Source organism: Pseudonaja textilis, chromosome 4 (assembly GCF_049901715.1).
Source record: "Pseudonaja textilis isolate UNSWEBS1 chromosome 4, rPseTex1.2, whole genome shotgun sequence".
Lineage (NCBI taxonomy): Eukaryota > Metazoa > Chordata > Lepidosauria > Squamata > Elapidae > Pseudonaja > Pseudonaja textilis.
Genome location: NC_141993.1, coordinates 36,552,554 through 36,576,707, shown reverse-complemented (window position 1 = coordinate 36,576,707; position 24,154 = coordinate 36,552,554). Strand labels below are relative to the sequence as shown.

Here is a 24,154-nt window from a genome sequence, read left to right as displayed (position 1 = left end):
CTCTTAATATGATCACAGAGGTCATTTATGTAGAGTATGGAGAGAGTTGGTCCTAGAATGCTGTCTTGGGGGACACCACTATTGACAGGTACAGAATGTGATAGGACACTCTCAATTTTGACCATTTGTTGTCTGTTTGACAGGAATACTTCTATCCAATTATGCAGTTTGTTGTGTACCACTGAATCAAAGGCTTTACAGAAGTCTATGTAGATTCCATCTATTGTTTTGCCCTGATCGAGTTGTGTAGTCCATATGTTTTTGCAATGTAAGAGTTGCAAATTACAGGATAGTTTTTTTCTGAAACCAAATTGTTTATTAGAGAGCAGATTATTTGTCTCTAAGTGGAGGATGATGGATTGGTTAATAATTGATTCCATGACTTTACAGGTGACGCAGCATAAGGAGATTGGTCTGTAATTTTCAACTAGGCTGGGGTCTTCCTTTTTGAAGATGGGAATGACCATGGCTTGTGACCATAGGTTAGGCAAGGAGCTGGTCCTGAAAGATTTTTCAAAGATTATGCTTAGAGGTTCTGCTATGGAGTAGATAGCATTTTTAAGAAGTAGGCACATATTCTGTCCGGTCCAATAGATATAGATGGTTTTAGATTGCATAGTGCTTTTTCAACATTGTCTTCTGTAAAATCGATATGTATTAGGTCATTGTGGTTTTCTGTGGTTCAGCTAGGAAATACTGGGCATGATCCACCGCTGTTTACAAATACAGAGCCAAAGAATGTGTTAAAAAGGTTGGCTTTAATGGTGTCGTCATTGCAGTCTTTACCATTAGGTCCTGTCAGGGGTGGGATGGACTTGAGTCTTTTGTTGTTTACAAAATTGTAAAAAGCGTGGGTGGAATTGGTGCATAGAAGGTTTTCCTCTTGTTTAATGTGATTATTGGTGTATTCAGTCTTTATCTGGTGGCATAATTTTTTGTATTGGCTTTTGAAGTTGGCAACGTGGCCAGATTTGTTTTTCTGCCAGAGTGATCTTTTTTTGGATTGAAGTTTCCTTATTGTTATGGGTAATCTGTTTTTTTTTTTTGGTGGGGGGGAGTTGTTATTGGTACATCTAGTTTGATGACTATACTTTCATTTTCAAAATCTCAAAATCAATCTGTTTTTAACCTTGTGTAGTATAGTATATGATCTCAGAATGTAACTTCATGCTTTATCTATCACTATAGCCTATCTAATACTTTATCTTTGTTCACTAGCAGGTCCTCATTGGACACTATCAATATCACCGGCAGCCCTTGGTAAGAAAATTTTAAGGATCTGTTTCATCTGTTAAATGTAAACCATTTGGAGTATAAGATCCTTTTCCCATGCACCACTTTTTATGTTTGTGATCCCATTCTAGAATTATTTAGTATTGAATTCTCAACAACCTTTAAAGGATCCATAGTTGCTTGGCTTCAAGATGCAAGCTATCTCTAAATTTCCTTTTATATTGTTAAATATGTAATGAGAATGAGTATTGTGCATTTAATGTCATATATCTGGGTGGTTCTTTTTTGTTTTTGTGACTTGAAGAAGATTTTATTTACTATTGTAGATACAGTGAGCTATTGTTTTTTTAAATATTATTTTTATTAAACATTTTTCCTCATTTTATAACACTATTTTCATTCTTTGCATCTTATCAGTGTAATATGATTTACATACATTTTAATTCATACATACATACATACATACGTACATACATACATACATATGTATATGTATATACACACACACACACAAACACACACACATGTATATATTCCTTTATATATATTGTTCCACTGTAATATCTTTATATTATTTCACCAATTATACCATAATATTCAGTTTCTCCTCTCTCTTTTATTTCCATTGTCAGCCTATCCATCTCAACACACTTTACCCAGAGCTTTAAAAGTTTGTTGTTTATTTGTTCAGTCCTTTTTGATGCTATATGAACAAAGGGGCACCATTACACTAGGACTGTTTTGTCAACAATTGCTTCAATGAATCCTTGTTTTGTTGTTAGTGATGGAATCTAAGCATCTTGCTTTGTTTTTGCCTCTTTTCAATTGCTTTTTTTTCCTCCCAGGCCTTCTGTGATAACTGTTGTCTTTGAAATAGATTAGGTTATGGCTATTGAAAAATTGGTTTCAATATTAGAACTTGAGTAAACAGTTGGATTTTACTTCATTTAATGTCAGATGGCCTGTTTTTGTTGTCTAAAATATTTTCAATCTACTGTCCAGCATCAGAATTCGAAGAAGTGATTTTAAATATTTAAAGTGATTTTAATGGCAATAACATTTGGTTTTTATTCCATGTATGATTCCATTGTAGGCCATGATGGTCCCAAAGAACATAGGCTGGCAAATTTTTGAAGCCGTAGTCCATACTTATTTTTATTTTTTAAGCATAAAATGAAAATTGTGATTGTTTTGTCAAAAGTATCTCCATTCAGTTGAGAATGTTTATTGGCAGTATTTTAGTTTATGTAGAATATTTGAGAAATGTTTTATGATGTAGCAACAATTTTCTTGTCCAAGAAGGACCTCAGACAAAAAACATTTCAATAAGAGGATGAGGAACAACACAGAACATACTACAAACTGGTTTCCAATTATTTGGAGGACTTTTATGGCTCTACATTTCATTAATTTGTATATGGTGAAAATATCCCATGTTTCATTCTTTCTGATCATGATCTTCTTACTCTCTTACTTTTTTTCTTTTGATGCATTAGGTTAGTGATGGCAGACAAACATCAAAAGGTTGTCTCCCTATAAAGATATACATTTTCTCACATCTTCAAATCTTGATTGCTGTTGTTCATTCTGTTTCCTACCAAAAAGTACAATTGTAAAAATATTTTTCTCCCATGTCTGGGACTGTTTATGATTGAACAATATGATTTCTTTTTTCCTCAAGAGCTCCGATTAGTAAATGGAAGTCGCTGTCAAGGCCGTGTTGAAATTAGGCATTATTACCAAGACTGGGGGACTGTTTGTGATGATTCATGGGACCTGTATGATGCCAATGTGGTATGCCAACAACTTGGATGTGGATATGCCATCAGAGCAACATCAGAAGCATTCTTTGGTCAAGGATATGGCCCTATTTACCTGGATAATGTTCAGTGCACTGGGAATGAAAGCTACCTTTGGGAATGCAGAAGTGCAGGCTGGGGAAATCACAACTGCAACCACGAAGAGGATGCTGGTGTTATTTGTTCAGGTACTTGCTTACTTTGTCATTGAAATATAAATCTATTTATAACACATTTTATATTTACAGCTTTTAAATAGTTTGGCATGAGAGTTAATTCATGCATCTGATTTAAGAACACATAATTAAAGTGTAATATTCTAATTCAGTTAGCTACAAATAATGAAGGTAGGATTTCATATGCAGCTGAAGAGTCCTGAAGGAAACAACTCATCAAAGGATCCAAACATTTTAACCTATCTTCAGGAATGATAATTGCCAAAAGGCACAATCTTGAAGCAAGGCTGGCAGAGAATGTATTGGTCTCGGACAGGGAAGAACCAAAGATTCAGATTCTAATTCCTAGTTGATCATAGAGTTCAGTGACTGGTTTTGGTCCAATCAGTTCTTCTCAGCATTCTACTTCACACAGCTGTTATGGCTGTAGCTTTGTAGGAAAACCCATGTTAAACTGCCAGACAGCATATTCTTTTGCTAGACTTATATGCGTCATGACTGAGACTAAGGTGACACAATTTTGTGGTATAATCCCCCTTAAACACAATGTGCAAGAAAACGGTCCTTTCTATTTCACAATATTTTATACCCAATTGAAGAGTTGGGACAATGCTTACATAGCTTTGATAGCTTATATAGCTTTCTGGAAAAGAAAAATTCCTAAACATCTTTTAGGTAAGGAAGCAAGGTTAGGGATAATTTATCTGCTTTCTCTGTCCAAATAATCACTAACAGCAGGCATCTTGGTTTTGTTTTTTTAAAATTAGCTTAATAACAAACAGCCATGATGGCATAATTAATGTGCTGCAGGCAAATGTCCAAGATAAGGCAGGAAGTCAAAATTGAGCCAGGAAATCTAAGAAGCAACCTAGTGAACCGTAAATGCCTCTGTCATGGAACAAGCAGAAATCAAAGGTCAAAGACAGATGATAGAAGTGACCAAAAGACTAGCTGGGGCCAAGGAACATTCCAGAGCTGGAACTAAAAGGGACCCAAACAGAGAAAGCCAAGGTACACACCCTTCAATCAGGAAGTCTTTCTGGATCCAGCAAGCCAAATAAATAGGAGACTTTTTATCGTTCTCCTGATCAAGATAAACTCACAGATCAGCCTGAATGGGTGGGAATCCTTCAAGGTCAGCCTCATAATTAAGGTTAAGATCCTTCAGTGTTATTCCCATAATTCAAATACCATTGTAGTCAACATGACAAGTAGCTTGCCATAACTCTAAATCCATTCCAGTTCCTGAAACTCCCTAATTCTGTTGGATCTGTACAGGTAGCCCTCAATTCATTTAGTGACAGTGCAGTTACAACTGCATTGAAAAAAGGAACTTATGACCATTTTTCATCATTATGAATCCTGCAGAACCAGGGGTGGGATTCTACCAGTTCGGACTTATTCGCTAGAACCGGTTGTTAACATTCTAAGCAGTTTGGAGAACTGGTTGTTAGAAGAAATTACTGGCCTAATCCTGTAAGGAAGACAGGAAGGAAACATTTTGGTGTTGCTTATAGAAACTGCCTCTCCTTTAACCCTTATTACATTCTTGGCAGGACTAGACTTCCTATCTCAGGAACGTCACTGGAGTTTTCCCCCCTCCTTTGCTGGTACTTTGCTTGTATGGAGTGACCATTCAGAGTTACAATGGCACTGAAAAAAGTGACTTATGATCCTTTTTCACACTTATGACTGTTGCAGCATCCCCACAGTCATGAGAGGCCAGGTGAGGAGATGTGCCTCGATGTGAGTGATATTGAGTTGGCCATGCCCAACCAATAAGATGACCCCCAAGCCATGTCCACCCAGTCACATGACCACCAAGCCATGCCCACCAACTAAGCCACACCCACAAAACCGGTTGTTAAAAAATTTGAATCCCACCTCTGTGCAGAACCCCCATGATCATGTGATCAAAATTCAAAATGATGGTTGCAGTGTCCCAGGGCCACATGATCACCTTCTGCAACCTTCTGACAAGGAAAGTCAATGAGGAAGCCAGATTCACTTAATAACCATGTGACTACCTTAAAAACTGCAGTGAATTACTTAACAATACTGGCAAGAAAAGTCATAAAATGGGACAAAATTTACTGAACAAATTTCTCACTTAGCAACAGAAATTTTGGATTCAATCTGTCTTCATAAGTCGAAGACTAACTGTATACGAACATCCTTAGCCGAACAGTTCATTCAACTCAGCAGACTTAGTCCTTCATAGATGCAGAGCCACTATGCCATTTTCTTTTGAGATAAACAGTGTTATACAGAGTACAGAAAAGAATAAGAAATTAGAAGCTAAAGAAATAGAATGCCTGAAATACCTTGCTTAAACTTCTTTTTACACCATTCACTGTACATTTTCACAATTTTATTTTTTCGCTTCTGCACATCCCTACAACATTTCATAAATTCCCTAAAGAATTTGAAAGTTCCAATGTCTTTGTTTTGGGAATCTGTTCAAAAGATATGCACCTATTCATGCTTAGTCCTATTTCTCATGTGCACACTTCTTACATACCCTATTGATATTGTATTCAATTTACTTTTGTATTTCTTCTGACATACCCAATTTTCATTTTCATATAACGAAGTGTACAAAAGCATTATACTATTATACATAGCTATTTTCACACTTGTAAATAAAGAATAAATTTTCTGTATTCACAACAAAACACAAAGCACACATTATCATTCAATTATTACTTGCAATGTCAAAAGGTCTCCATCCATTTCCTCTCCTTTATTCTTACCACCTTTATTTACACTCGTCTACTTGCTCCAATTATGTTACCTAAAAGTTTTTACATTTATGTAAAACTTGCAACTATTCATTCAATTTTCCCTAGGGAGAAGGGACCGCCTTAAACAATTATCCTTAATGTCTTAATTAATGTCTTAATGCTGAGCTATTCACCAATCATTTCATTTATTCCCATGCATGCTTATTTCTATCTGTATCCATTATTACATTCATTTAAAAACCCCTTCAGTTCTGCATTTATGCAAACATTCCATAATTTGAACTTTACTTACGTTATACCATGATTTCTCAGACTCAACAAAGATACGTTCGAATATCTTTCTTATTTATTTGTGGTGAATCGCCATCTAGAGTAGATGGGAGGGTGAAGAGGGGTCCCATCATGAGAGGAAGAGGCCAGAATCTTAAAGCCTTTATCTGCCTGTTTCCAAGAGAATGGAGTTAGTAAGGCAAGAGTCTTTTAAGCAGATGATCAACAAAAAAAAATTTATTTAAAAATACTACTTTGGCTTACTCTGTTTCATGTAGAGTACCATAGTTTTTTCAGTATAAGACGCACCTGACCATTAGATGCGTTCCTTTTTTGGCCTCCGAGGCCAAAAAATGGATCGTGCAGTGAGCAAAAACGAGAGGCACAGAAACTGAAAATGGGATGCAAGGAGGCCAAAAACAGATGAAGGGTGGAGGCCGGCGGGTGGGCCGCCACTCCATAAAGATGCACAGATGTTTCCACCCACTTTTGGGAGACAAAAAAGTGCATCTTATGGAGCAAAATATACGATAAGTAAGCACACTACAGACCATCACTGTGCAGAAACCATTTTACTAGAGAGGGTGAGTAATGCAACAGGAACAGGAAATGCATCACAGGAACAATAGCGATGAAATTTAGAGTGTCAATGTGATACAGGAAACAACAGAGAGGAATGATAGAGCTAACAACTACAATAGAGTGGAATGACTGAATTGTATATAAGGTAGACATAACACCTGTAACATATTCACAGAGTTGTTCTGATTCCTTGCACCTGACATTTATGCATTTCTTAGTGACATGCTGAAGATCAAATATTGGCTTTGTCCAACCTATGCCCACATCGTAATTCCCAATTTTTGTGCTAACAAGACCTGGTGGATCCCCCATTCAGAATTTGTAAACCCCTTTGTATTGTTGAGCCAGGAAATCTAAAAAAAAACCAACCTAGTGAATCATGCATGTCATAGGACAAGTAGAAATCAAAGGCAGGTGAGCAAGGGAAGAGTTTTGTTTCAACGAAAACAATCACATGCTTTCTGATTTATAGTCATGAGCTTAACAGCATATTCAGAATAAATGTAGATTTTCCTTGGTAGGTATTCTTTAAACAGACATCTCATTCATTCTTCGGTTTCTACCTTCTTGTTTTTCAGAAATGTCATTAAAAGAGGTTTATTCCTGCAGGTTTTGGGAGCAGAATGTTGTAATATTGTCCCATGGATTACTAACATTTTTAAATTTAATTTATTAATGTTTCTAGCGCTATGTATTTTAAATGATTATGCTGGTATTTTTTAAAATTTGACTTTCAAAGTTTAGTTACAGACAACTGACAATCATTTATAATACACTTATATTTATTTGTAAGCATAGCAACAAAGTGAAACTTTTTTTAAAAAAAGTTGCTTTTTATTTTGCTAGCAGCATAGGCATACCAATGTGCCTTAGGAATAGATATATTGTTTCAACAGTAATTCAATTCATATTAAAACAATCATAAACTTTTCTCTTTCAGGGAGAAACCCTACAACGCATTGGCCAGGTAATGAAGAGGGACTTAAAATGTATTTTCATGAACAGCATAAATTGAAAGTAGGACAATAAGGAGGGGAGAATCCACTTCCACTTTTCTATGGCGTGTCAGTTAACATAAGCTGTTATTCACTAGCTTAGTTTAATTTATTGTTTACTCTAATGATGTATCAAGCAAAATAAAATTAAATAATGCAGCATACAGCGATATTAAACAAAAGTTCAGTGAAATAATCAGATACGATCATCCCTTGACAGTTGACCCCGAATCTGATCTAGATAAGAAGCTCTCAGTTGAATGACTTTAGCTATAAACTTGACAGTCTTTCTTACTGTGTGTTTTTACCTTGGAGAAAGTAATGAATGTACTGAATGAGGTACCAATGGGATATTCTATTAATTAGCAACTTTAAAGACTGGGCTGAAACATTTGGTTAGCAGTCAAGAAGAATATAAGTGAAATCCTCTATTTGTGGTGTACCACATATACAGATCCTCTCTGGATAAAGTACTTGTTGAAATTGCCCATGGTTTACCATAGTATCCAAGAACTCTATAACAAGTCCTTTGAGGACTACAGATAGTCCTTGACTTATAATAGTTCATTTCGTGATCGTTCAAAGTCATATCAGCACTGAAAAAAGTGGGTTTTTTTAGCTTTTTCCACACTTACAACCCTTGCAGCTTTGACCAAAATTCTGATATCAGCAACTGATTCATATCAATGATGGTTGCAGTGACTTAGGATTATGTGATCATCTTTTGTGACCTTCTGACAAAGTCAATGGGGAGACCAGTTTCACTTAATAATGTTACTAACTTAATAACTGCAGTGATCCACTCAACAATTGCAACAAGGAATATCTTAAAATGAGGCAAAACTCACTTAACAAATGTCTCACTTAGCAACATAAATTTTGGGCTTGACTGTGTTTGTAAGTGGAGGACTACCTGTGTAATCTTTAATCTCCAGTGTAAATCTGTTCCATCTGCCAATGGAATGTCACAGGAAAATGTTTAGAATACAATCTTTTGGGCAGGACCTCAAAGTCCCAAAGCCAGCCTTGTATCTTAACTCTAATCAAACTTTTTCAGTCCACCACCCCCTTGGTGCTACAAACCCATCCTCAATGCCCCCCATCCAGGGATGGGATTCAAATTTCTGTGGGCATGGCCTAATTTGAGGATGTGGTTTGCTGGTCACGTGATTGGGTGGGTGTGGCTTGCTGGTCACATGACTGGGTGGGCATGGTTTGGTGACTGACAAACCAAATACAAGTGGTTTGCTGGTGGTGTGACTGGTGGTGTGTCTTGCTGGTCACGTGACTGGGTGGGCATGGTTTGGTGACTGACAAACCAAATACAAGTGGTCCTCACTGAATGGCTGGTTGATTAGCAAGTGTTCTAATTTATGACTGGCCTCCCCAGAACTACTTGACCTGTTTTTGGAGTTTTGACAGCCATGCACACACATATACAAATACTCCCTTCCAACCCTGCTGGAGCAGGTCATTGGACTAGAATTGGCAAAGCATCTCTGATTAGATTCTAGTAGTGAATAAAATCTAATCAGAGATGCTCTGCTGATTCTTGTTGATTTGTTTTATTTGTATTTCTTTATTTTATGTTGCTGAATTGCATTGATATGTGTGTCCCTTCTTGTGCACAACCCAGAAGCTTTTGTGATTCTTTGCAGCAAAAATTACTGACCTCTGGCTTTGCTCTACTTTTCAAATGTGCCGGTACTGCTGCGTTCTAGGTGCTGGCCCCACAGGTCCACCCCATTGAGCCTGCTGCATTGGAGGGACCTGCCCAAGCAAGTCCAAGCAGAGCGGTGCACCAAATCAATGGGGTGAGCCTGGGAGAGGGAACAAGAGAGAGAGAAAAGAGAGAAGAAATAAAAGAAAGAGAAAAGGGAAAGAAAGAAAAGGGGTCAGAGAAGGGGGGGCATGGAAGGATGGAGGGGGGAGGGGAGAGAGAGAGAGAGAGAGCTGAGGCATCAGATTGAAATGAGGCCTAGTTTAGAGGCCCTTTTCCACATTGAAACATCTTTGCCAGCATCTTTGCCAGCACATTGAAACATCTTTGGCTTCTATTAATTAAAGGTTTTGTGGATGAAACATGGCCAAGATTTTCAGGAAGCTCTCACATTTTGTTGAGGCTTTAAACAGGATCCATTGGACCAGATCTCCACCCTAAAAAATTACTTTTCCCCAATGTATTACAGTGCCCATTCTGAAGAAGGCAAAAACAAAATGTACTGGTAAATTACTGGTAAAATAAAGGAGAACACACACACACACGCACACACTCCCTTCTAACCCTACTGGAGCAGGTGATTGGATGAGAATAGATATCTCATTATTTTTCTTCTCCGTCCCTCTTTCCTTCTTTATTTCTTTTTTTTTTCTGTCCTTCCTTTCATCCCCCCTCTTTCTTTGTCCCCTTTTCTTTCTTTCCCTTTTCTCTTTCTCTTCTTCCTTCTCTCTTTTTTTCTCTCTCTCTTTCCTCTCTCTTTCCCTCTCTCAGGCTCACCCCATTGACTTAGTGCACTGCTCCATTTGGACATGCTTGGACAGGTTCCTCTGGTGCAAGGGGCTCAATGGGGTGGAACACAGTGGCAGCGGGATATTTGAAAAGGAGAGCAAAGCCACTTTGACTTTGCTCTCCTTTCCCAACGCTGAATTTGGGGGCAGAGCTCCTTGCACCAGAGCATGGAAGTCAATAGGATGATCCTACAGGCCCTGCCTCGAACGTGGCAGAGGGGAGATTTTTTTCTCACCCCTTAATTGTGCCTTGCCAGTTACCTCCAGCACCCCCTGCCGCCTCATAGCGCCCCTCTGCCACCCCACTTGCCTCTCAGCGCTCCCCTAAGGCATCCCACTGCTCCCCAGGGGTGGTACCGCCCACTTTCATACATGTCCAATATTTCCAAGTAGCTCAAACATTTAAGAAGATTGTTAGGCTATAACTCTGAGTATCATAAATTATTGTCTTCTTGTCCAGAGGGACCACTGGTTGTAAGCACCAATCTTCTTGCAAAGTTAATTAGCGAAAATCGAAGCAATGAACACAAAAAATCAGAGTGATTTTTTGAAAATTGAAAAGATTGTTATGCTTTCTATAATAGTACCCATTTATGACAATTTTCCTCCAAAAATGTTCACTATTATAGAATGCCATAAATATCATTGAACTTGTACACGTGGTTTTTGCACAAGTCATGTTCTTGGTTGAGGAAGAAAGAATTATAATCCATCTTTTTTAGAAGTTTAACTTGACATTTTTAATAATGCACTTGAATTACAAAATCCACTGTCTTGACAATTAATTCCTTTGTCTACTTATTCAATGGATTTCCTCATAGCTAATTTATATTTGCTTTCTTTACCTTATACTCATAAGCTCCAACCTTACTGATAACATTTTACCACTTTTTTTTTAAGGAAGAGAAAGACATTTTGATAAAACAGTTCTTCCTGTACTAATGGACTTTAATCCTTTTGACTGAAGTGTATGTGACAGAATTGACGATTTTCACTAATGCAAAAGAAATAAATTGAAGATAAATACACTTCTCGTTTGTCAAATGTACTGTCAAATGTTTATTTTGTCAAAAATAAACAGCAATTTGGCTGTTTATTTTTTAGCACTCTCCAAGCAAATGAAGGAAATGTAGCAATTATGTCTGCTTCTGTATGTCCTTCTTTAGCATGTATTCTTGTAAAAATAAAAAGAGTTCACTGCTACCTGAAAGAAAACGTGTAGCATGACAAACACCTTTATGATATTTTAGGTCCTAAAACAGATTATTTATTAGGAAAGAACACTTCACTCTTGATTTCTGGCTATAATAGTACCAAAATCTGTCTTCCAGTCTCCTGAACAATTTCCTTCCCTTCAAAGAAGGATCTATTTCAGGCAGGGGCATTCTGGTAACTGGGGGCTTCAGTTAACTTTGATGGTGAATAGAAAGAAAGCTGAGGTTCCAAAAAACCCCAAAAGGACAGGATAACATCACACACATGAATAGGAATGGAACTTGCAGGGATTTACAAAGGCTCACTCTCATTTTGAAATGTGACAATCCTACTTTAGTATTTTCTCTTCAGCTTTCATCTGTTCTCCACCTCAAAGTGAAAGGCTACAGTACCCGTGTTGAGCAGTTATGTTCAAAGGTAAACATTTTCTGTGTTATTTTTGCCTTGTGATAGAAAGTGCTGTTGTTACTTTCACAAATTGCATTGTTCTCAATACGTACAAGACAGTAAGCAGGTGCTAGTGTGTTGCAAAGATGGAAGAGTGGTTAGGAGGTAAACTAGATGTGAAACTGCATAATCTTGTCTCTTTACAGCCAGGAAATAGAAGGTCACATGAATTCCCATTTAGTGTCTGTTTTGCTTAGCAGTGGAATTGCCAGTCTTCATTGAGTTGTTACCTGAGGATTACCTATGCAGCTTTCTCCAAACTGGTCCTTCAGATATACTGGTATCTAGCTCCTTGGTTATTATGGCTGTGCAAAACCAAACAAAGCTTTCTTTGAAAAGTAATTACAAGTTCTCTCTGAATATACTTCCTAAAATATTGATGCACTAAATTTTGCAGAAGTCTCAGAAGAACCTCTCTGAAGGCCTTCAAGAGATGTATGACAAGGACTGTGAATGCACAGGTGATACTTCTACAAGAATTGCTGCTAATATGGGGTTACTCCCAGCACTGCAGCTTTTCTTAAGTGGCAATCTTATCAAAGATGGACAGCCATGTAGTCAGTTAATGTGGGAAGGCCCATGAGGTGATTGCACTGAGCACTTTATATGTGATTCAGCACTTTGGGACCTGAGGGTAGCTTTGATTTGTGAAGTGCTCCTCAACAGTTCAAAGAGCTTTCAACATTCTTTCTCCTGTATTTCTGTTTTATTTCTATTGGCTCTTAAGGGTGTTACTGATTATATGTAGCTTTTTGGGATGATGAAATAGGCAACAGTTGATATTTAAGAATCTAGTATAGGGACATTTTAGTACAAATCACCATGACAGAGAATGCCTCAAATATGCCTCACTTTCGAACCTCCTTCAGATAAGACTGCCAGGCACCCACCCTTGTTGTGGCTAAGAATAACAAATGATGTCTTATTTATTGGATTATTTTTATCACGATCTCAGTTACTTTACTTAATACTTACAATTAATAATAAATAAATACTTAAACATTAAACACAATCAGTATGATTGTGAAACATGAATGTTAATGATGATTCAACCGATACTGTTTTTTAAGCTTGTAATTGAGAGAAGGATTACTTCCATAAGATATAGAACCTGTAGGTTCTGACCTGCAGGTACTGAACCTGTAGGTCTATCAAACTCTAGGTATATTCCATTTTTCATTCTAAGTCAGGGTTGTCAAACTCATGTCATCATGGCAACGTCATGTGATGTATTGGGATGTATTTCCCCTTCGCTAAACTGGGTGTGGTCATGGCCAGTGCAATGCATCCAGCCCACAGGCTGGGAGTTTGACAGCCCTGTACTAGGCCATGTTTTGTCATCCCACTTTTCCATACTATTTGGGTCATAATTTAGAAGGCCTTCTGGGTTCATAGTTCCTCATAGAGAAAGCAAATAGCAGTTCAATCAAGAGGGGCTTTCTCCACCTCACCTGGTACAGAAGGAATAACCTTTTCTGCATCAGAAGACACTTCTCAGAATCATTTATAGCTAATTCGTCTGTCATATGAACTATTGCAATGTGTTTTACATACAGCTCTTGTGAGCTACTTGGAAGCTACAGCTAGACCAGATTCCAGAGGCTCAGATTCATCTAGTTATGAACTCATCTAACTTTGGCTATATAATGCTATTTTGAGAGCTGCCTTCATTACCAAGCAAATTGGTTGCAATTCACAGGTTGTCATATTTAAAGATATTTATGGCTCCAAACTTGGATATCTCTGGGATGATTTTCTATCAATAAATTGTTTTTCTCAAAGCTACTGAGACTTAATAAAATGATAAAAACTTGAATATTTCCATAGGCCTTGTTAGATAGAGACATATAGATTTTGATTCTTCCTCTTTTATGAGTACTATTAGTTACTATTAGCATTTATTTTATGCTTTTAGTACTAGATTGACATTTCTGCTATTTTAATCCTGTTTATGTATAGTAGGATTGTAAACTGCTCAGAGCAACATATAAACTTTTTCAAATAAATACATATGGAATGTTGTCTTTGAGGAAGTGTACTTGGTATAAACAGATATATTTGGCCATTTCCTGGAATTATTAAGTACACCTTTGATCAAAGTACTCAAAGTTTACTTTGGGACATCCATTGTCTTGCAGTCTTCCCTATCATACAGAATTATTGTAGATATAAAATTGAAGAAAGCTCCCAAACCATGAATAAATTCTATATTTAGTCTCTAAACCCTTTGTATTATTATCTAATGAAACTATGATTTGATTGACTTTAGTTACACATATTTTATTTTGTTGCTATTAGGTTATACAGGCAGTCCTTAACTTATGACCTTAATTGAACTAAAATTTATGTTGCTAAATGAACGGTTGAGTTTTGCTCCATTTGTTGACTTTTCTTGCCACTGTTGCTACATGAATCAGTGCAATTGTTAAATTAGTAACAATGAATCTGGCTTCCCCATTGACTTAACTTGTCAGAAGGTCACAAAAGATGATTACATGACCCTGGGACACTGTAACCCTCATAAATATGAATCAGTTGCCAGGCTTCTAAATTTTGATCATGTGATCATGGGAATGTTGCAATAGTCGTAAGTGTGAATAATGGTCGTAACTCACTTTTTTCCATGCTGTTGTAACTTTGAATGGTCACTAAATGAACTGTTGCATGTCGAGGCCTCCCTATATTCATTTTTATTTTTTATAACCTAACTTATAAACTTATAAATAAATTATAAACAATTCAGTCCCAATTCAGTATATATATAAACCACACTAAGTTCTGTGGTGCTTATTTTCAGAATCACAGTCCAAGTGGTCTTATAGACATTGAATGATCTGTTTTATATAGGATTTGTGTTGTTAATTCATGCCCTCTTTTTTCTTCCTAGTTGATTTATTACAAAAGTTACATAGTAGAAAAAATAAATCACATCTAATTACATTATAATTGTTTTTATTACTATATTTCAACTTCATTTAGAGAATCAGCCTTCTGTGTGTCATTAGTTATTTAGAAAGCTTCACAGTGTTAGTTTAGGAAGAGAAATAGCCCTGGTAAAACAGATATTGACTTCCAATGCAGTAGTGATTAAAACTGAGTAATTCAGTTTAATAACTTTTTTTAGTTTAAGACTTATGTTAAGAAAAATAAATAAATGGGGGAAAGTCAGACTTCCATTTCTCTTTCTATAAGTAGAAACTGATTTTGGATCATAAATATTTGCTCCTTTTTTAGCAGATGAATAGAAATAACAAAGTTTCTAATAAGAACTGTTTAGAAAGCATCATTGATAAAATTATCCTTAATCCAAAGAATTTATAGAGTAGGCTTCCGGTTCTTTTTCACCTCAGGTTAATTCACTGTTATTAGTTTGTCTAGTTTATATACCTCCCCATCTCTCAAAACAAGTGACTTTGGGCTTTAGACATTGTGGTTCCTTCAGAACATGAAGCTGGAAGGCGCCAAAATTCTGAATTTAAGAAAAATTCAAAGATCAATGTCTTCCTTATAGTATGGTCCTCTGAATTCTAGCTGTGCATGATACTGATGTGTTTTTCTTTGATTTCTTTTTAGTAACAGTATCAGAAGAATCTTGTGGTGGTTTTCTTGGATACCCATCAGGATCATTTAAAAGTCCACATTATCCTTCTGACTATCCAAACAATGTGGACTGTGTATGGGAAATACAAGTTAAAAACAACTACCAAATAAGACTTACCTGGCAGAATTTTGTGTAAGTTAAAGCTGTTTTTAATGCATGCATCACAATACCAAGACTGGTTTATTAAATAGGTCAAGGTGAGTTCAAATTACAGGGCACATTTTACAAAATGCAATCAGATTGTAAACTTGAGGCTAGAGGTAATTAGCTAATCCATGGCAGAACTTTAGCTCTTTTTAAGAATAGAGGAATAGGTCCAGGCTCCACACATATAGAGGAATTCATCCAAAGTTTGATCCAATGCTTGAAATGTTTAAATGGGCCGATCAATTTTTGTTTCAGTCTCTAAAAATAATCATTTAATATAAAATCACTTCAATAATTTCTGTCTACTATAAATCAAAGTCATCTGACAAAAATATTGAGAAAGGATGTGGTAAGAGGAGGAATGCTTAAATCAACATGCAGTTTTAGATTTCTCAAGTTTTAAAAAGTCATGTTAAACCCTATTCCTCATTTTACATATTCCAAAATATTTTCTCAGAAAAAGTCTATCCAGTTCCATATTATTGGACTAATATGTCAGTGATATACATTCAAATTTTGTACCAAGTACGTTAACAATTTTATCCAAATTATTGTTTATTATAAATTGTTATCATCATCACCACACCAGCATCACCACAATTAATTGATTAATTAATGAGTGGGCATTTCACCAGTTGAAGAGAATTGAAAATGGTTTGGTTACCTTATATGAATTGGGAAGTTTCAAGTTCAGATATTGTTTTTGTTATATCTCCTTTTACTAGCACTAATCTCAGAGAGAATTTCACTACCTAACATTCACAAAATAAAGCTTCTGTCTTGGGGTATTGAAGTAATTGTATGTACTGAATGAACACATTGAACATGTAAACACTATACTCCTGTTTTGCTTTCCAGGTTAGAAGAATGTGGTGGATTCAGATGCACTTGCGATTATGTTGAAATCTATGATGGACCTCTCCATACTGCCTCACTGCTGGGGAGAATTTGTTATGGCTCCTATCACACTTTTACATCAAGTTCCAATATGATGACAATTAAATTCCATACTGATAGTAGTGTTACAAGAAGAGGCTTTATTGCAAACTATTACAGCTTCTCTACAGATCAAGATATAAGTAAATATAACATTCCCTTTTCATTTATTGACCTTTTGAATATTATTTAGAATTTCATTAGAATTCTTTGCATCTAATTCAATCTTGGCATAATGAGACACAATTTATTTCATTTTTAATTTTTCCTTTTGGTGTACCCTGATGGAAGGTTTGTAAAGTAGAATAGTTTTGAATCGGATACCTATAAGCATGGGCAATTATACCTACAGATTAGATAGTTGATCAAATGTGAATATCCTTGGAATGAAGAATGAGTGTAGTTCCAAACAACTAAGATTTATATTCTAGAGTGGCTAACATGTGATTTTCATGTGATCTAACATCTAACTTCGAGCCAAATTTCAGAAGCTGATTCTTAGCAAAGATGTTCAGGTCTTTTGCTATACTATGATCATAATGCCATAAAAAAGTAATGCCATGAAAAAGTATTAGTCAGCATAGTGTTATTGATTATTTTGAGATTTCAGCTTATGTGCTTCAGAGAATAAGCATTTTGGTCATATAATTACCCTTCAATTTTTGAGAAACCTTTAAAAGTGGAGTTAGATATAAAAGAAGTCAAGCAAAACTTTGCCAAATTAATTCAATATCCAGATGTAGACATGAGTGGAGTATGGTGGGCAAGATCCAGAGACTGTTTTTTCATAGTTGCCTAGAAAGCATCTTTGCAGCATGCTTTCAATTTGAAGCAAAAATTAAACTGCAGAATATGTAAAATTATTTGGCAGGCAAAATTTGGTTATTTTGTGCTGAGATGGTGTTAGATTCATAAAGTTAGCATAATAATAAATTATTGCCATACCATATGCATTTCAGCGCAGCAATAAGATTTCTTTTTCCTCCTTTACAGCTCTTGTTTGTCAGCCAACCTATATGGAAGCTGTAATTAGTAGAAGTTATCTGAACTCTCAAGGCTATAATCCATGGAGCGTCAGCTTGAAGGATCCAAACTGCAGACCAAGGATCACACCATATTATGTTATATTCAACATACCATATAATGGATGTCAGACCAGAAGAGATGTATGAAGACTTCTTAGAACATTTTTGCTGCATGGCTCACTCACTCATTAATTCTTTTATTTTTTTTCCCCTTAAAACAGAAGTAGGGGGCATTCAATCATTCAGGGATTTATTTAGGACAATGCTCCAAATTGAAATGTGTTTGTGACATATAGCAGGAGCTCAAAGCACAATGATTGATAGAACCCATTTTGTCCTCTGTAGCCAATCATTTCTCTATTTTCTTAGCTCAGTGTAGCTCAGTTTTTCATGGACATTTTGAATATGGCAATGCCTTCTGACCAACATCTATTTGCACAGTCAATATCTTTATAGCATCTCTAACATGATTGACCAGATAAAAAGTATCATACATCAATTGTTTTGTGTTTCAAACAGGTTGATGCTGATACTATTACATATTCAAATGAGATCTCTGCAATGGCCCCTTCACAAGACTTCATAAGAAGGATACCAGATCTCCTTGTTCATGTCAACTGCAAGATGCTTCAACACACCTGGATAGAGACAGTGTATATCGCTCAGCAAACAGAAGAGATTAATGAAACACAATATAGCCAATATAGTGTGAACCTTACATTTTATGACTCATCCTTCTGGAAACCAGTAAATGATATGCCTTATTATGTTGTATTAAATCAAAGGTTATATTTGCAAGCATATCTCTATAGTTCAGATTCCAACCTGCAGCTGTTTTTGGATACTTGTACAGCATCCCCTTTTTACAATAATTTTACAAACCTAACTTATGATATTATCAAGAATGGGTAAGGACTTCAACTTCTTTAAGGTGATTTGGTTTTGTGGAAAAATGTGGGAATACATTAATTTTGATTGCTTTTAATTCTCCCAATGTCTATGTGGTATAGTTATTTGATGGTTAAAATATGGCCAATCCTGCAAGGTAGATCAGACTAGAAACAATATTCACAATCCCATTGCAATTGTATCTTCATGGCAATGTGATTCTCTCCCTCTCTTTTGGAATTTGTATGTAACATAATTCTAGCAGTAAATGCCTCAGTACATAATATTATGCCTGGCCAAATGTTCTAGAAAGGTTGCACTGTTTTGCTAGCTAGACCATATCTAACAGGAAACTATTTGTTAACACATTTGAAATTTCAGGATCATTCTGACCTTAGAAATTCTCCCTCACCCCTTATAAGAGAATAGTGTTTTGTCACTAATTTGTGTTAGATTTTCTGCAGAGGATTCACTTTTGTTATGGGTTTGAATGTGGTAAGCCACAGAAGTGTTAGTAATATCATTCCCATCTACCAGCTTACTTCCTGTAGCTCACCTAGTGTTTTACTTTCCATCTCTATTTTGCTACTGTTATATATACAAAAGGCAAAGGCCTAAAGCTGAAATAACCAAATGCCCTTCCATTGGGAATGTCCATATTAATTATCCAGGAGCCCTGAGTTCCAGTACTCTAGAAAGTTCTGGGCCTTTTGAAAAAGAGAACCAGACAGCATAGATTCTCATTTGTTCCTCTCTCTCTCTCTCTCTCTCTCTCTCTCTCACACACACACACACACACACACACACTTTCTCACTCTGACTCTCACTTTCATTTACTCACTCACTCCCTTTCTCTCACCCCCCCCATCCTTTTGCTTTTCTTTTGTTTTATTTAACCAGTTAAGTGTTTTTAAAGTAGCTACATTTAAACCAGGAATATGCAACCCGAGACCCATAATAGACGAATTTCATATTTTTTCTGTAGACCTTTGCAGATTTTTATCTGACTGTCATTTTTAATGCCACAGAAAGAAAATTCTTAAATAAGGAACTTATTTACATCAAACATATGTGTTCATTAAATCAAGTCATACTTAATTCTGGCTTTCTTCAGCCACTACATCTTGGAGTACAGCATATAGCATGCTGCCAAAGGGCCATCTGTGGATTTTGACCCTGAAGAATTTAATTACAGCAATATATTTATTTCCTTGAGATTAAAATCAGAAGATATTCCAGTGACATGGGTTGCATGTGAAACTTCTATTCATTTCTGAAACCAAGCTTCTGCAGTGTTCCTTGTTCCTGGTAAATAATTCTGAATCAGAACATATGTGTATTGACAAATCCTTTGGCAAGTAGTTTGGATAGACTTTTTCATCAAAAGTTAAGGTTTACTTGTTCTAACCTGGCATTATTTCAAATTTTGAATTGACATTATAAAGATATGCATCTTTTATTTTTCTTGAGAAAACAAAGATTTAAAATTGAAAGAACAATAAAAGATCCTATGTTGAACATTATCTAGAAGCAGTGGCACTTAATCAGAGCTTTCAATTATGCCTTCAAAGCAGGCAAATCAGAGCATAATTTTATATGCAACCTAACCATGGTAATGATATTCTTGTGGTCCAATGAGACCAAAGACCCTAAATCATATAGGGTAAATTTGAACTATGCCATGAGTGATGATCTTGGTGATTCTTGATTCTTGGTGAACCTATTGACCTATCCAGTTTTCTCTGAACAATACCAGTAGGCCAAATCCTGCTTAGCTTTCTGAGATCAGTCAAGCTTGGCTAATTTTTCTACTTAGCTTAGTAAATGGGATAAAAAGCAGCCTAAGAAGATTAATAAAATATGTGAAACAAGATTATAACATAATAAACAGGACTGTAATTTAAATTTTGTGCATAGCTATAATTAATAAGTGAAAACTATAAGTCCCTCTGTATATTTATCAGATACATTGGATTTCCCAGGAAGGGTCCTCTGATGTGAAACATGGGCATGGTCATAAATGTATTCAACCTGATGTATCAATATTATACAGGATGCTTTTTTTTTTTACTTCCATACAAAGCACATTCATTTCATTTGGGTTATTTTAATGTGAAAAGTATGTAAAATAAATTTTATAAATTGGAATATAATAATTGCAATAACTGATGTGCTAATTAAAGCCAATAAATCTTCCTTTATTTTGTTTTCATGCAGGTGTGTTAAAGAATCTACTTATCAGACTCACTACTCCCCCTATAAAAATATTCTTCGCTTTTCCTTCCAAGCCTTTGCCTTCATGGGGAGGCATCCATCAGTTTACCTGCAGTGTAAAGTGGTGGTTTGCAGATCCTATGACTATAACTCAAGATGCAATCGAGGCTGTCTACTCCGATCCAAGAGAGATACAGACTCCTATCAGGAAAACCTAGATGTCATTATTGGCCCCATCGAACTTATGAAGGATGGTGTTCAGAACAGAAACTTTGGTAAACTGAATCAAAACTTCTTTCATGGTTCTAAAAATAATCAGTACCACTCAGTTCTTTCAAGATGATAGGGCAAGTAGCATGAAAAATTGGGAGAATTGCTAGAAGGCAAGAAATAATTCGAAATTACTGTTGTAGCCGCAGTCCTGATTACCACTGCCTGTCCTGCAGCATTTATTATTCCTGATCACAGTTTTCAATTTGGTTATAAGCATATTGACTTATGATTAATTGACCACTAATTTCTAGGAAGTTTTTTTAATCACAGTTCAAGTAGATGATGTACTATCATTTTCTTCTGATTTTTCTGCAGAAGCAAAGCCAGAAGCCCAGGAAAATTTGGCAACTCCTGATTTCCATGTACCTTACATTGTTGCTGCTGCTGTCCTTGCAGTTGTTGCAGTGACTCTTGCAGGAATTATTCTGAAAAACAAGTGGAAAAGATCAGTTCCATATGAGATAATGTGAGGACTTAAAATCTTGTGTTATAAACCAGTGCTGAGTTAATAGTGATGCACTTAATTATTGGATGTCCTCAACAGCAACACCAATATTTCTCTGATATATTAATATTCTTATGATTTATGTTGATTTTGCTATTATATTAAAATTAAGAACTAGAAAATAAGACTTGAAAAGTTTGTTAACATTTATAGCAGCAACCTGAATAATATGCTTATCCCCCCCCCGAAAAAATGAATACTATCTAATATAGATAGATAGATATAGATGTGTGTGTGTGTTGACTGGATTTCACAGGTTATCATGAACATATTTATGCATCTAGTTTCACACACATGCAGACAGACACATGCAAATACACATACTTATGCACCTCTGCTTAAACTTCCCATCAAATTTGCTTCACTTGTTATCAATTCAAGGTATAGTGCGCACCCACTATGGCCATTTGTCATATTCTTAAACACACTTTCCAGAGTGAAGGGATGAGGGCTGGAATTTCATCCCATATAATGTGGTTTAAATGTCTCTTCAGTCCTTCCATTCAAGGATGAAAGTATGCAACAAGTACCTCTGTTCTCATTATTCTTGATATTTAACCAAATAAAATACAATTTCACTCTAGCAGGAAGCTTGTTTCTGAATGTTCTACAATTTTTATCAAGTTATCTCCACACTGGATAGCTTAACTCTATTATCAATTGAGAAATAAGTGTTGAATGAGAAGTTATATTTTCATTATAAGTGTACAATGTGAGAAATGTTTATGTGGATTTGAAATTGTACTGATAATTAATTCACATTAAGCAAGGTACATGTTGCAACCAGTTCAGCAGACATTTCCATGTTGTCCTCTGAAGTGGCCCAACCCAGAATATAATAATCCAGCTTGGGAAATTATTAACAGTACAGTAGCAACAAGAAAATCTTGATGTATTATTGTGAACTGCCAAGTATTTCTGGTGATTCAAAAAAATTAGGAAAAGTAGTCTAATGATTGTTTCTCAAAGAACAGCATGGCCACCTCTTCAAATCTTTTGCCAAGAGTCAAAGTTTGATCAGATAATCCCTCAAGGCAACCCACAGGGCTGTACTCTCTACCGAACAACATTAGGAAAGTTTTTTTAAAAAAGGTAAATTGTAAACTCTTTAGAATATTAAAAATGTGTGGTTTTTTTCAAAGTATGTCCTGTAATATTATGGATATTTATTCAGCTGACTAAAAAGGATGCACACTGAGAGGTTCCTGGGCCCTGGTAAAAAATGGATATGGAGAGTAAAATTATTTATTGAAAATACATACTTGAATATAATTCATAGCACCCCTGTAAGAACTAGACAGAGTGAAAAAAACAAGAACGTTACACCAATAAAGAATATTTTAGACTGATTTTAGAGTATTTTTCAACTGTTTGGAATCCCCACTATATCTCAGTACAATCAGTACAATCAAACAGGTTCAGAAGTACTTCATGAGAAAAGTCTTGCACTCTTCTGTACATAATAAAATTTCTTATGCTACTAGGCTCAAAATTCTTGGTTTGGAATAACTTAGAACTTCATCGCTTGTGGTCAGATTTAGGTATTCTAAACAAAATTATACATAGTAATGTTTTATCTGTAAATGACTTTTTCTGTTTTAATAATACACATGCGAACAACCATTTTAAACTCAATGTAAATCGTTCTAAACTGTAAAAAATATGATTTCTGTGATAGGAGTTGTCAATGTCTGGAATGCCCTACCTGATTCAGTTGTCTCAGCTACAAATTTTCACAGTTTCAGTCACAAATTGACTTCCATGGATCTTACTTCATACTTAAGTGGTCAGTAGAGGAGGTGTGCATAAGTGCACTAACATGCCTATTGTCCCTGTCATTCTATTTTTATTCTCTTATTCTTGTTCTCATTTTTGTTTGACAAATTCCAATAAATAAATAAAATAAATAAATTTGTAGCATGCCTTTTTATGATATAAGGGAACTAAAACACAGGGTTATTTTAGAAGACATTATATACGGGAGTCTTTGTGGTTAAATTGGAAGAAGATCAAAAGACAATGTTATTTGAAAATTCCAGTTTGGTTATCGACCATTGAAGCATTTTCCTATCCTATAATTTATAAGAAGGAACAAACAGTTTGGGGAAATATTGGATGAAAAGGATGAACTAAAATTGATGCAAAATCTAGAGGAACAAGGTATAAAGATGAATTGGTTTTCATATGCGCAAATACATTCAAGGTATGATGGAAGATTTTAAAACAGAGGGATTCTATGATAAACTGACTGATCTAGATAAGATTTTGACAGGTACTGATGAAAAGGTGATTAAAAAATTATATGGTTATTTACTGGGAATTAAACTAGAGGAAGAACAAGTTAAAGAAACAATGATTGCTTGGGGGAAGAATTTTGGATATGGGATTGATATAGAGAAATGGCAAAAATTGTGGTCTCAAAATTATAAAATGACAATGTCAATAGCTTATAAAGAAAACTTGTATAAGATGTTTTACAGGTGGCACTTTCCCCCGACAAGAATAGCAAGAATGTTCAAGAATAAATCTGAAAAATGTTGGAAATGTCATCAGATACCTGGCTCATATTACCATATGTGGTGGACTTGTGAGGACT

At 35.7% G+C, this 24,154-nt stretch overlaps 1 protein-coding gene across 3 annotated transcripts in view; it reads left to right on the top strand.

The window, feature by feature from the left end:
• The window catches only part of LOC113439044 (scavenger receptor cysteine-rich domain-containing protein DMBT1-like), a 52,427-nt gene extending 28,782 nt beyond the window's left edge, over positions 1 to 23,645 (top strand). For 2 of the 3 annotated variants that reach the window (XM_087932573.1, XM_087932575.1), the window contains 9 exons: positions 1,219 to 1,260; positions 2,915 to 3,220; positions 7,745 to 7,771; positions 15,543 to 15,702; positions 16,576 to 16,796; positions 17,647 to 17,819; positions 18,198 to 18,586; positions 20,784 to 21,055; positions 21,369 to 23,645. In XM_087932573.1, coding sequence (XP_087788699.1) covers positions 1,219 to 1,260; positions 2,915 to 3,220; positions 7,745 to 7,771; positions 15,543 to 15,702; positions 16,576 to 16,796; positions 17,647 to 17,819; positions 18,198 to 18,586; positions 20,784 to 21,055; positions 21,369 to 21,523 — 1,745 coding nt within the window. In that variant the 3' untranslated portion in view covers positions 21,524 to 23,645. The remainder of the gene's footprint in view (positions 1 to 1,218; positions 1,261 to 2,914; positions 3,221 to 7,744; positions 7,772 to 15,542; positions 15,703 to 16,575; positions 16,797 to 17,646; positions 17,820 to 18,197; positions 18,587 to 20,783; positions 21,056 to 21,368) is intronic. The other variant, XM_087932574.1, reaches the window with a different exon arrangement.
• Positions 23,646 to 24,154: the final 509 nt, after the last annotated feature.